Source organism: Zootoca vivipara, chromosome 2, assembly GCF_963506605.1.
Source record: "Zootoca vivipara chromosome 2, rZooViv1.1, whole genome shotgun sequence".
Taxonomy (NCBI): Eukaryota; Metazoa; Chordata; class Lepidosauria; order Squamata; family Lacertidae; genus Zootoca; species Zootoca vivipara.
This window is the reverse complement of record NC_083277.1, coordinates 75,112,719-75,125,129: the sequence shown is the minus strand read 5'-3', so window position 1 is coordinate 75,125,129 and position 12,411 is coordinate 75,112,719. Positions and strand designations below refer to the sequence as shown.

The 12,411-nt window shown below is 44.3% G+C and overlaps 1 protein-coding gene across 2 annotated transcripts in view; it reads right to left on the bottom strand.

Annotated features, from left to right (window-relative positions):
• Nucleotides 1-2,786: 2,786 nt before the first annotated feature.
• NEURL1B (neuralized E3 ubiquitin protein ligase 1B) overlaps nt 2,787-12,411 on the bottom strand; it is a 197,354-nt gene continuing 187,729 nt past the window's right edge. For both annotated transcript variants that reach the window (XM_035105296.2, XM_035105297.2), the window contains exons 3-5: nt 11,013-11,720; nt 9,366-9,491; nt 2,787-7,468 (exon numbers count right to left, since the gene is read on the bottom strand). In XM_035105296.2, the coding sequence (XP_034961187.1) occupies nt 7,224-7,468; nt 9,366-9,491; nt 11,013-11,720 (1,079 nt within the window). In that variant the 3' untranslated portion in view covers nt 2,787-7,223. The remainder of the gene's footprint in view (nt 7,469-9,365; nt 9,492-11,012; nt 11,721-12,411) is intronic.

Sequence of the window (12,411 nt, the reverse complement as noted above, 5' to 3'; positions counted from 1 at the left end):
CTCAGAGCACAGCAGTGAGGGGCAAGGATGGTTCTACAGCTAGGTGGGGATTCGGGGTGGCAAGTCAATCTGTTATGCCAGTGCTGTGATTGTATGGTTTGCCAAAATACCCTACCCCTTTCGGGGGTGGTGGTATTGCTATAGGGTGGAATTCAATGCTGTGCTATGGCAAACGTCCCTTCTGAGCCAGTGTGTGCAAGTTGAAGCCCTCATGCAAGACTTGTGCTGACAGTACTTATTAGGTAAATCCCATCCATTGTGTATGGGGGAGGAGAATTCATAATCGCCCAATGAAGATGGGGCATCTAACTGGGCATGGAGTGTTGATGGACTGCTATGGGGGAGGGGCAGGGAGAAAAAAAGAATGGAGCATCTTAACTCTACACTGCAACATTTTGCTGCATTTCTCACTTGCACCTGTGTATGTATGTAGATAGATTTTCCAGTTTTATTTGCCCAGTAAATTATGCCCTATAGAACAGAAAAAGAGTGTTGTGCCACTTAATATCATTTTGCAGGAAGGCAAGCAGTAGGGAGGGTTGTCATAAGGCCTATAGCTGGAGTCTAGATGTTCCTGCAACAGTGGCATCCAGTATCTTTGCTCCAGGCCAACCTCAAGAACAGGGAGCTGAATTCAGGGGTAAGTACTAAGCCTATTCACCCAGCTCCTCAGAGTCATCCTCCCAGGCTATATTGCTTGTTAAATGTGTGCCATCCTATGGAGTAGCCCACCTGTTGTTGCGGAGCTATTAAATTACATGCTTGTTTGAAGGGGGGAAATAAGTCTCTCATATACTACTTTAGAAATTTGTGCACAAATCAAAAGCTTGTGCGGCTGCCAAGAGAAGTTAAGTCATTCAGTGGGGATCACTTTGTTTTGCCCCTCACCCCAGGACCTAACATTCTGGACTTACCAACAGTAAGAAAGGAGCAACTGTTTTGAGTTCCAGAAGGAAAAGATAAGGAGCCCCTTTTGTGCTTAGGATATGACCTGCTTCTAGCCTTCTTTAGTGCAATTCTGAGCTTGAAATGACCACTATGTGGTGCTATTAATGCAATTACCCAAATCTTGTTTTCCCCGTTGCATTAAGCCTTGTAACTGTAGAGTAGCACCTGTTAGCTAGAGGCAGTGGTGGAAGTGAATTTCTGGTCTTCAGCTGCTGCCTTTGATCTCTTCAGTTAGTCCCTGATGAATTACACAAAAGCAACGTAGCAGAAATGGAAATGCAGAAAGCTGAGTAGTTTTGCATGTGCCTTAAGGCTTGGTTATAATTACATATGGGGTGCCTGACTCTCAACAATCCTGCCCTTGTGCTGTTAGGAGCCAAAGGAATGGCAGTGCCACTTGGCATTTGGTAGCCCAGACCCATTGTTATATTGTAGGAGATAAAGGCTTCTTATTGTCGTATATGAGGTGAAAGTCATGGTGAGGACCACAGGGCTAGTATTGTCAACTGACTGCAGTATGGCTTCCCACACCAACCCCCACCTTCAGTTGTCCTAGCACTTCAGTTGCAAATTTTACCTGGTTGAAAGTCTCCCACTTTTGCCTTGTTCCTAAATTGGGCTTGGGCTTGACACACAGCAAAGCACAGGGCATGGAAGTATCTTGGACTTGAACTGGCTAATGGGGAGCCATTGTGTTCTGTTCACTGTAGTCCAAGCTGCACTGTGGGTGGCAGCCAACCTTACGGTTTTAATAACCCAAAAACCCATCAAGTCTCAACACTGGCTTCCTTCCCAATGGAGAGGCACATGGAGCAGATTGCACCACACCCAGAATTCCCTGGAGCCCTGATAAAGAGAAGGTTCTTGGCAGCAACTTGGGACTTTGACCTGTTAAAATGATTAAACTGAAATTCAAATGCATCCACCATTTTCAGACAGCATTAACTGCAATGCTTGTGTCCAAATAACCAAGCAAGTTGCATTAGAAGTGGTTTTAGATTATTTACTTCCATTTTTGTTTGTTTCTCTCTGAGAAAATAAGAGCTGTAAGGGCCACCTGAATGAGCAACAGCACAGTGGGATGGAAATGATGGAAGTATTGTGCTTTTCAAGCCGTGTTCTCAATTACATTAGTTGTGGCAGAGAGGCACACTTTTTCTGGTTGCTTGCCCATCATTGATCTTTTATTTGCTCCCAAGAGTTGTTGAAATGTGTACACTGGTTTTGTTAGCTAGGGATCATGGGAGTTGTAGGTCAAAACACCTGGAGGGCCGCAGTTTCGGGGTGCTTGATTTACACAGTGATCTGATATGAATGAGCCCATTGAATCTGTATGGAGTCCCTTTGTGCAAGCTGTGCTTAAACTAGGAAGTCTCCTAAGCATCAAGGATCTCAAATCAACTTCAACCCAGATGCTGGGTTGGTCGCTAAAGCAGGTAACCATATTGTTCCAGTTTGGACAAAAATGGTAAACTGTTTCATTTGTGGCTTCCTGGTTTAACCACAGCTCACATGACTAGGCAAAAGTCATGAGGCATGGTCACCTGAATGCTGGCCTGGATCCATTGATCTTTTGATTTGTTCTCATTTTCACCCCAACGTTTAACAAGTCACCTTAACAGGACCAGTAGTAGTCCTGCATATAGATTGGATTTTTACCACAGGCAACAAAGGTACTACAGGTGCAGGCAAACTTAAGCAGCAAATCCCTGTTTATTGAAGGTGAAAGGTCTGGGCAAGAGCCATCAAAGAAGTTTCAGGTTGCAAGGAGCTGCTTCTAAAGCCTATAACAGACATGCTCTCTGCTTTTATCATTTTTTCTACTTCAGGCCGGTAGGAATATTTACAAGCCAACATTTTATTTGTTTCATAAAACAGGTAAAATTTTATATTAATGTAAAACAGAACAAAATAAAAAACGTACACACACACACTACAGATCACAATGCTAGGGAGTATTAACATGTAGAGAAGTGCAAACTTCCCTCCCCAAAGAATCTGCATTGAAAGTTCTATTACAGAGAGATTAAAATCTGGCTTATTTGAGAATGTGATATACAGATCACTGTCATGAACCAGAAAAATATCAAGAAGTTTCAGAAATCTCAAAACTTTTTAAAAAGCTTTATACAAAGAGGAGATGGGGGGGAGGACGGCAGCAAAGTTTCGATTAAAACATAAAATTTTCACTCCAATATAAAAAAAGAGCAAAGTTCTTGGTGAACACATAAAATTCTATAAAAACTACCAGCCATCTATTAGGGTCTTTTTCTCTCTCCATTTTTGAAAGTAGCATTAAAAAGGATAAAAAGTGCACAGACACCTTATAAGGCACAAACAGATCTTCTGAACAGATACTTTTCTCAAAACAAAACAAAAAAGCAATAGCCAGAACAAGTTGCTAAATAGCCTCTACTTCCTAAAAGTTGTCTGTCAGAGTTTGAGAATTCCTTGTGAGACTGGACTAAGAAAAGCTGCATGTCCATTAACGCTGCTTCACAGCAACACTTAGGCTGTGGACTTAACTCTGGCTAACAAAGCCCATGTCAGATGCTGCTCCTTTGGGGCAGTCTGTTCCCAACAGAAAGAATTAAACACCATATGTCCTTTCCTCCACTTATTTTGAACTATCATAGGTCTACAAATTTCTTTTCAAAATATCATTGCAGTTGGAAGCTAGCGAAGTAAAAAGGCACACCTTTCCAAGATTGCTTGTAGCACAACTTGTCAATGCAGAAGTAAGCTCCATTGAAACTAATGGGACTCACTGCCAGGTGTATGTGGTGTATAGGCTTGCTGTTTGGAAACTAGTTCTAGCCCAAAGGTATCCAAGGGCAATGCTCAGGGGTGCTTTGCTATGACACAGCAGCTGACAGTTTTACCAGAATTACAGCACTTTAAAAGGGGATGGGAACAATCCAACCCCAAGTTACACAGGGAGTTAGAGTAGAATGGAAGGTAGTGATCAGTACTGATCAGCACCCCGAAAGCAAACCCACTGACTACTAAAATTGTCACCCTTCCTTAGAATTACGTCTCTGCAAAAATGTAAATTTGTTGACTTCTTTCTGGTAAGCTTCTCCAGAGCTTAGCTCTACCTGCAGTGATGGCAGCTACGACAAATAAATCTCATTCAAATTAACTCTGATTTATAGTTGTGTTGCTCAGTGGCATCTTAGGTAAGCAGGATGGAATTGAGATGCTAGGAAGATATTCATGCCTTGTCCCTGGCAAACATCTGGCACTGTGGTCATGCGCAACTAGCAGCACCTGAAATAGAGTGAGCGGAAAGACCCCCTTGGAACACATGTCAGTAAGTGGGCAGCCCCTTCCATGTTGCTGGCTTGACTCTGCTTCATAATAAGAAGGTAGGAAGTTTTGCTTTACACAAGTATCTCTATGAAATATTAACAGCAAATAGCAAGACAGCTGGATGGTGAAAAGTAACTTTTGGAGGATCTGCCTTTTGTGCACAGAGCTTGACAGCAGTGCCAACAATGGCAATTAATTAAGCAGGTGATTAAATAATGGAAATCAGTTGAGTGGCTTTGCCCTTTCTCTCGGCTTTTTAACATATTGTGCAACTAGAGTAGCCCAAGTTAAATCTGCTTCCTTTCTCAATTCAAGCATCACATCTCCTCTGCCCCCTAAACTTTTCAGCTGCCCATCATTAACATGCACAACAGGGTCAGAAGCTGACACCAGCAAAAGCTGATTGTGGAGGTCAAGAAATGCAAAGATCATCATCTTGTGATGGGCTGTGTTACTTGCTTTAACAATGCTGCTTGCATAATGCCTCCCATGTTGTGCAGTTATAGCATGATCTGCATTATTAATTGTCTCCTCCATGGTTACAGACTACAGCTGACAGTGCATAAATTAAATGTAAATGCTCATGGAGATTCTTAATCACTGACTAGGACTCCTGTTTGGTTTTAGGAGGCCTCAGTTATTTATCTCATCACAAAGCAGTTGCATTCCATGTAGGCAAAAGTTGTTTATAGAGTACTGATGGCATTTTTAAACTAACCTCACTGCCCTTCACATTTCCGTATGGTAATTAGGATACTCAAAACTATTGTAAAGTTACTGGAAGTCATCATGCAACACAGTGTTGTCCCAAACCACTCTAAAATGGAAAAGAAACAAGGCTTTCCTGTTGACAAAGATATTATCTGCACCTTAAAGTACAGGGAAACTCATTTGTCTCGTTTGATGCCTTTCCTTACGCAATATGTAACTGTAGCCAGTGGCAATTTAAGACTGCTAGGATTGTGCCATTAGCATTCATTGGCTTCCAGTGCAGCCTGCAAACGATGCTAGTACAGCAACTTTGCCAGGAGCAAAAGGTTAGAAAAGCATTTAAACTAAAGACAGAGGAGAAGAGTGGTTCAGCTACCCAATGAGGTACAACTACCATGTTGCTCAAAGGACTATGAAAAGCTTAGTGCACACTTTTTTGTCTACAAAACACTCCGTATTCCTTAAACAGAATTCGTCCCTCTAAAGCCATTGCTGTCTTCCACCTTAAACTATGTATTATTTTGCCTCCTAAGGGATCCACATGCCTTATCATTTATGTCTAAAATTTGCACTGGCTTACATTTCCCTTATTGACAGCATAGCATATCAAAGTATGCTGCCCAAAAGGAAAACTGCCTTCTTCCTGCTAGAAGGGGCCCATAGGCTCAGAATAGCTGTTTTATGGAAAAGGATGCAGCCATATGTTGGGGCTGAGAATGGCTCCTAGCAGGCTCCCAAGGGTCACAAGTAAGCATTTCTGCCCTGGGAAGTCCTACAAGCTGCTCCACTAGGATCTCTTCATAAATCAGATAAAACACCAGGATTACAGCTTTAGAGTATCTGTTGCACAATGGAATGGAATGCCTCTATTGAGGTGGAAGCAGCAAAAAGCCTGCTCTGAATAAATTCTACTGTTTTAGATGGCAATGGGACAGGTTGCCTATGGGCAACTACAGTTGTGTGCACTGTAGCAGGATGCTGCCACACAAAGACTAAGCAAGGAAAGAGAATCGGCTTTATTGCTTGAATGGCACCTCTCCCCTAAAGCCCCAAGACATTTCACATCCCATTCAGGCTAGTGTAGAGTTCAGAGGTTCCTATAACCACAATCAAAATGCATTTAGCTTAAAAGCCCAAGCATCTAATAATAGCTTGCAAATTCTTTTTCCAACAAACAATGCCAATGAAAGGGCTTTTAAATTTCAGTAAGATGCTTCTATTGTGGAGCAGATGACAAGTTCCTGGAGAGGAAGAAATGAGAGATTCCACATGGCTGCATACTTTACTGACAAAATCTCTGGGGAGTAATAGAGGAAAACATCCATCAGCTGTTTGCACAAATTTCAAGAGTGGGAACTCTGGACATTTGAAACCTACCATTCCCCATCAGCTTCCTTTCTTTGCAGCTTGGTTCTAAGCGTGGTTACTTGATGTGACGATTCATAACCGCCATGCAAGAAGCTGCTTCTCTTGTGCATGCAGAGGGTTACTCCTACCAACACTCTCCAGCTACAGAAGTGCTTTGCAGTTGCTCAGTGCAACAGGAAGCTTCAATCTGTGACTTACAAAGAAGGAAAGTGGGATTGTTTACTTGCTGTGTTCCAAGGACATCGATAGCTTTTTCTTCACTATTCCTCATACCTGCTTCCCCTGTTGAACCATAAATGAGAAAAAGTGCCTTGAAGGGAGAAAATGTCATCCATTGCCTATTCCCCACTCTTTTTACAAGATGACAGGAGTCATTTCACTCCACAGTGCCTCTGTTAAATCTTCCCCTCTCATTCCTCCCTGTTTGAAATTGCCTGAGTGCTGTTTCAGTAATTAAACTGCGCAATTCAGTAAATATCCCATGATTATGGTGGGGAGAAGTGCCCAGACTTATTATTCATTCAAACAATTGTTTTCTCCAGTACTTTCCCCCAAGTGGGGTTCACTGTCTATTTTCTTTTGCTGGGTGGGGAGCTCAGCCCCCACCCCCACCCTACCTTAACCCAGCAGAGCAGCATCTTGATGAAGCTCTTCCCACTCAGCAGCTGTACCTTCAGCATCTGCAAGGACCAGAGTGTTTCCCAGATCACTTAATTATCCCTGATTGGTTCCTACTGGTCAAAACACAGAAATATAAACAAAAGAGCCACTCTGTAACCAGCACAATAACCCATAAGCGGTGACGGTAAGTTGTGGCAATGAGTAACAACATTCTGCCCCCTCGCCCCCTCCACACACACCCTCAGGGCGGCTGGAAATGGGGTTCAAGGGCGGTAGATTTTAATAATGTCTTTGATGACCCGTCGGCAGATTGGGCAGCAGGCATTGAGTTGTTTCTTCAGCTTAAGACCACAGGTGTTGCAGAGGCACATGTGTCCACAGGTGTAGATCACCACGTCCACCTCGTTGTCAAAGCAAACGGTACACTCGCCATTCTTGCTGCTTGAGGGCTCCGGAGGTGGGAACACGGGAGACACTGGAGGGCTCAGAGGTGAACTTGGAGCAGTCACTGCAAGGAATGGGGAACACAGAAACCTCGAGTCAGAAAAAGGCTGCAAAGAAAAATGGGGAACGCAAAGGATTGCTTGCTTTAGACAAAAGTGCTATGAACAAACAGGTTTGGGGGATGTTTTAAAACCAGCAACATTTTGACACAGAGAGGTAACAGCAGAAGTAGAGAACTGTGTGCATATATACCCTTTGTGGGAAGCAAAACCTTTATCAATCCTGTTTCCACATTCATAAAAACTACAGTATCAAGCAGTTGTCATTCAGGAGGTTTTTTAAAGACCAAGGGCATGCAGTATGACTTGGATGGGGTGCTGCTAGGTAGACTTTGTCTATCATGATTTGTCCCTGCTGTGGCAGTTGCAGTCACCACTCATCCATTCCATTTCGCTGCCTAGCAGTCACACGGGCTGCGGCAACTTTCCGAATGTGGTATTGCTGGGGTAGGGTACTTTCTTTAAAAGTCCATTTCTAAAGTGCATATCAGAATATTCAGGTGAATTTTATATAGCAGCACGTCCATCTTTTCACAGAAACAAGTTGGTTTCTTTAAAAATTATTTACAGTAACTGGCATAGCAGCTCTGCATTTAATGAATGGGATTTGGGGCTGTTCGTAGCTACCTGGTGTTAATATTTGTATGTTCAGAGACTCAGTACTGTACTTTTATTTATTGAATTCATTATTAAGAAAATGTTTTCAATCATATACTTTGTGTTGTAAAGTTCCATTAATAGAATACTGTAGCATGAGTTTTGAACCAGTGAAGGATTTTTACCAGCTCTTAATATTTCTGGAGCAGAGTAGCTCATGATGATCAATTAAGCAGTATTGGCTTTCATCCAGCTGTGGTTCAGTGGTTGTGAAGTCCATATTTCACTCATCTAAGGAACTTTAATCCTTGCCATTTGGAGTGACATTTGTGTGAATTTTGGGTTGTTGTTGTTTAATAGGAATGATTTTGTATTGCATTTCACGTTTATCTACCCTGGGTCTGCAAAAACCACACATTACAGCCATAGCATAAGACAGCTCTTCATACACAAAGTCATTTCCTGTTACGAATATCACATGGGGATCATATGACCCCAACCAAGGGAGCCCCTTCTGGAGCAGTTTATGAAACCACTGAAGGAATAGACCAGGGCTGAGGAAACTGCGGCCCTCCTGATGTTTGACTCATGACCATTTCCATCATTCCTGCCCATTGGCCATGCCTGCTGGGGCTGCTGAGAGTTGGCATCCACCAAAGATTCCCCACCCTTGAGGCAGACAGACAATGGCTCTTCGGGAGCATCAGGGCAGCACCTTGCTCCCCTTCCCCCCAAACAGGCTGCCATGCAATGGTTTTCCTGTTCAGGTAAATTGGGGCATCTACTCTTACTTACCATGCCATGAAGTTCTGGGTGTTACAGGTTTGTCAAGTAGCTTTAGTTTCTCTAGGCTTCACAGAATTGTATAGTTCGAAGGGACCGTGAGCATCATCTAGTCCAACCCCCTGCAGTGCTGGAATATTTTGCCCAATGTGGGGCTCGAACCCACAACCCTGAGTTTAATAGTCTCATGTTCTACCGACTGAGCCATCCTTCAGGGAGGAAGATGTAACAGATATTTCCTACAGACGGCAGCAGGTGTCACCTCATTCGTTACTCTCTGGGTTTCCATCTGCTTGCATTAAAATCTAACACAACCCCAATAGCAGCTTTAGGAAATCTGGACACTCCTCTCTCACAGGAAAATAGAGGAAGTTCAGCACACGCTGTGCAAATTGCGACATGCCTCGTCCAGGCAAAGCAAGACTCAACTTGTAAGGTCTGGCTTGTATCTTTTGGGCAGGGTGAAATGTGTGTGTTCAAACAACAAGAGTGCAGGAGGCACAAAGCAAAAGGGTCCCTTACCTAGGGATGACTCAGAAGCAGAAGAGGATCTGTTCACGCTGAAAGCCATATCTGAGTCACTGTCATATTGGGAGCCTCCAGGGGATCCTGAGGGGGAGACTGTCACAGGGCTGGACTGCACAGTGCCTGAAAATACAAAAAACAAACAGGTTCCGTCAGCTTCAGGGGTGGGGCAGGAATCTCTCAGGCAAATGCAGTGCTGAACTGGGTCTACCCTGGGACAGCGCCGTCCATTTCATCTCCACAACAGTCTTACTGTGTAATTGGGAACTTGGTATTTTGTAATACTTTTTTTTTTAAAGAAAATGAGCTTCCTCTGGTTCTAAGCTTGCCTTAACTGCCTCGTTAAAGCTCACTCTATTCCCACGCAATTCAGATAGGGGCAAAAATCTGACTGGCGAGATCCAACCAGGAGGTTGAAGACCAGTGGTGGAGAATGTCTAGAACATGGGCCCATGAGGCTGTTTTGACCAAGCCACACCCACCTGCCCCTACACCTGACATCATACATGTGGGGTATGTGGTTTGGCCCAAAGCAAGATTTGCAGGCATCACCAATCAGAAGAAAAGGAAAAGAGTCTCCTATGAATTCCACTTACAAATGACCTTGCAATCAGGAAATTAGAACCCCAAGAAAGATGATGTCAAGTTATTAAAATACAGCCTTATCCCCACCTAGCCAAAAGGGTGCAGCCAACTGAGAGTGATGCCTACCTACCAAGTCAGGATAGCTAAATAGTACTTCCCTGCTCAGAAGTGGTACATGTATCCAGACCAGAAGCTGGGAACAAAGTGAGAGTGGAACGTAGCCATAATCCTCATGCCCTGCTTGAGCAGCTGGTTGGCTGCTTTTTGGCAAGAGAATGCTGGAGCAGAGGAATCTTGGGCTGATTGTGCAAGGCAGTTCTGATGTTCTGAATTAGGGGGCTACAATCAGCCCTATTCCAAAGCAATGCTCGTTTTCAGCCAGGAATATAAAACTCAAGTAGTGATCAGCAGGCCCGGCTCTAGGTGCAGTCCCGGCAGGGTGGGGCGCTGCACGGCAAAGCCGCGCGGAAGCCGCGCTGCGAGGGCGCCGCAGCGATCTCTGCGCCTCAGCGCCCGACCTGCTCGAGACGGCCCTGGTGATCAGACCTCTATATTGGCAAAACGGCTCATAAACTGGTATGTGACCGAAAAGGGGCCTGGTGGTGGTACAAGAGGGCAGTCTGCATCTTTGCAACTGTGCTGGGGTCACTGAAGCTGCTTACAGCACTGGCGTAACATTAATCCATACACCAGGGCCTACCTGAGTGTTCTAGTCAGATGTGATCGAGATCCCTCTCTGCTCCGTTGCATGGATCTCATAGGCTTGTAGAAACAGTATAGAGCAGTATGCACATTCACCAGCTTCACTTTATGAAAAAGTACATGCAAGTTGCCAAACAAGTGGCAGTAATTTGGTTTTGCCCATCTCCCCAAATAGAAGATCATGCTTCAGCAATGCCAATGCACGGCACAGCTGGTGGCAACAAGGGTTTAGTTGGCCTATAAAATGCCACAGAGAGAGGCAACAGCCCACTGAAGCCAGGGAGAATGCAATGCCTCTCCAAAGCTGTAAAGAAATCTCAGCATTACACTACACCCGTATTTTTGAGCTGCACTTACCTAATATTTTGAGTTGATTGATTACACCATGGATCGTGAAAAATACCCAGAGTGACTGCGAGGTATCAACGCACATCAGCATCCCACGGTTGATCCCGTTTATGCCATGGTGCACTTCTCCATTTGGCAAGACCACAAAGCTGAGGGTGTCCCCATTGTTGAGGACTGGGAAACCTCGGCAAACCACCCAGTATTCCTTGCGATCCAGAAGGAAGTCTGGATCAGCTGGGAGCTCATTTGTTCGTAAAGTACCCGGATCACAAGAAGTGATGCCAAATGTGAGGGCTCCATAGTACGGCAGCCCCAGATGTCCAACTTCCACAAAGAGGCTTTCGCCAATGTGCAAAGGCCGGTCGGAAAACACCAAAGTCCTATTGCTCTCTTGCCAGTTGGTGCAGGCAGACATCCGGTCCTGAGAAAAGTTAATGTCGGGCCCACGAGTAGGGTGGAAATGCAGATCTGTATCGAGAAAGGCAGGCACCACTTGGGCAAGCTGCCGCCTGCTTGGACAGCAAGGGATGGTGTGATTATCTGTCGGCAGCGCAGGCATACGACTCAAGTTCAGATTAGCAATTTTGGCCACCACCTGGTTGTTCTCCAGTTCGTTGTTGTTGAAGTTGGCTGAGTCGTGGCTGCTCTGTGGAAGGCAAGTGCTGAGTCGTGCGTTGCTGAGACGGGTGGAGGTCATCGTCTCGGCAAACATGCTGTCTGTGAGGCAATGACAAGGAAAAGCTGTATTAGAGGCAAGCTGAAAATGGCAGCCTACCCTAGCTTGATCGTTGCTTTTTGGCCACTCCATCATACTTAAAACATCAAATATGATACTTTCCTAGTCCAACTGTGTTTCCAATTAAAGTGGGCAGAAGGAACATAAAGAAAGAAAAATCTATCTGGAAACACAGAATTTTCAAGGCAGTTAGGAATTCTTACACCAAACAAAGCTCCACCAATATTTGCTATTCTACGGGAGCGCTGTCCAAAGGAACACCATACTGCAAGCTGGTTGCCCAATGCAGGGGCCTCTACTCCTTGCAGACTTGTATTTGGTGCTCACAAAAAGAGACCTGTTTCTGTTCACTGACTCAATTGCAGAAAAGCAGATTCTACCTACTTGAGAGAATAAATATTCCTTCCTCGTCTCATCTCTCTCATACCTCCGCCCCACCCCCCTTGCCAATTTAATTCATGTAAGAGAGACTGGAAAGAGAATGCATTTAATCACTTTAGACCATTAATAATAAATTGTGCATAATGTACTTGCATGCTAAAATAGCAGTACTGTAGTGACCTTTAAAAAAAATGTTTCAAAGCACACTAGATTATTTGTTACTGACAGGCTATGGGAACAAGCGACAAACTCTCCCCCAGCACAACATCCCGTCTCATAGCACCCAATGTA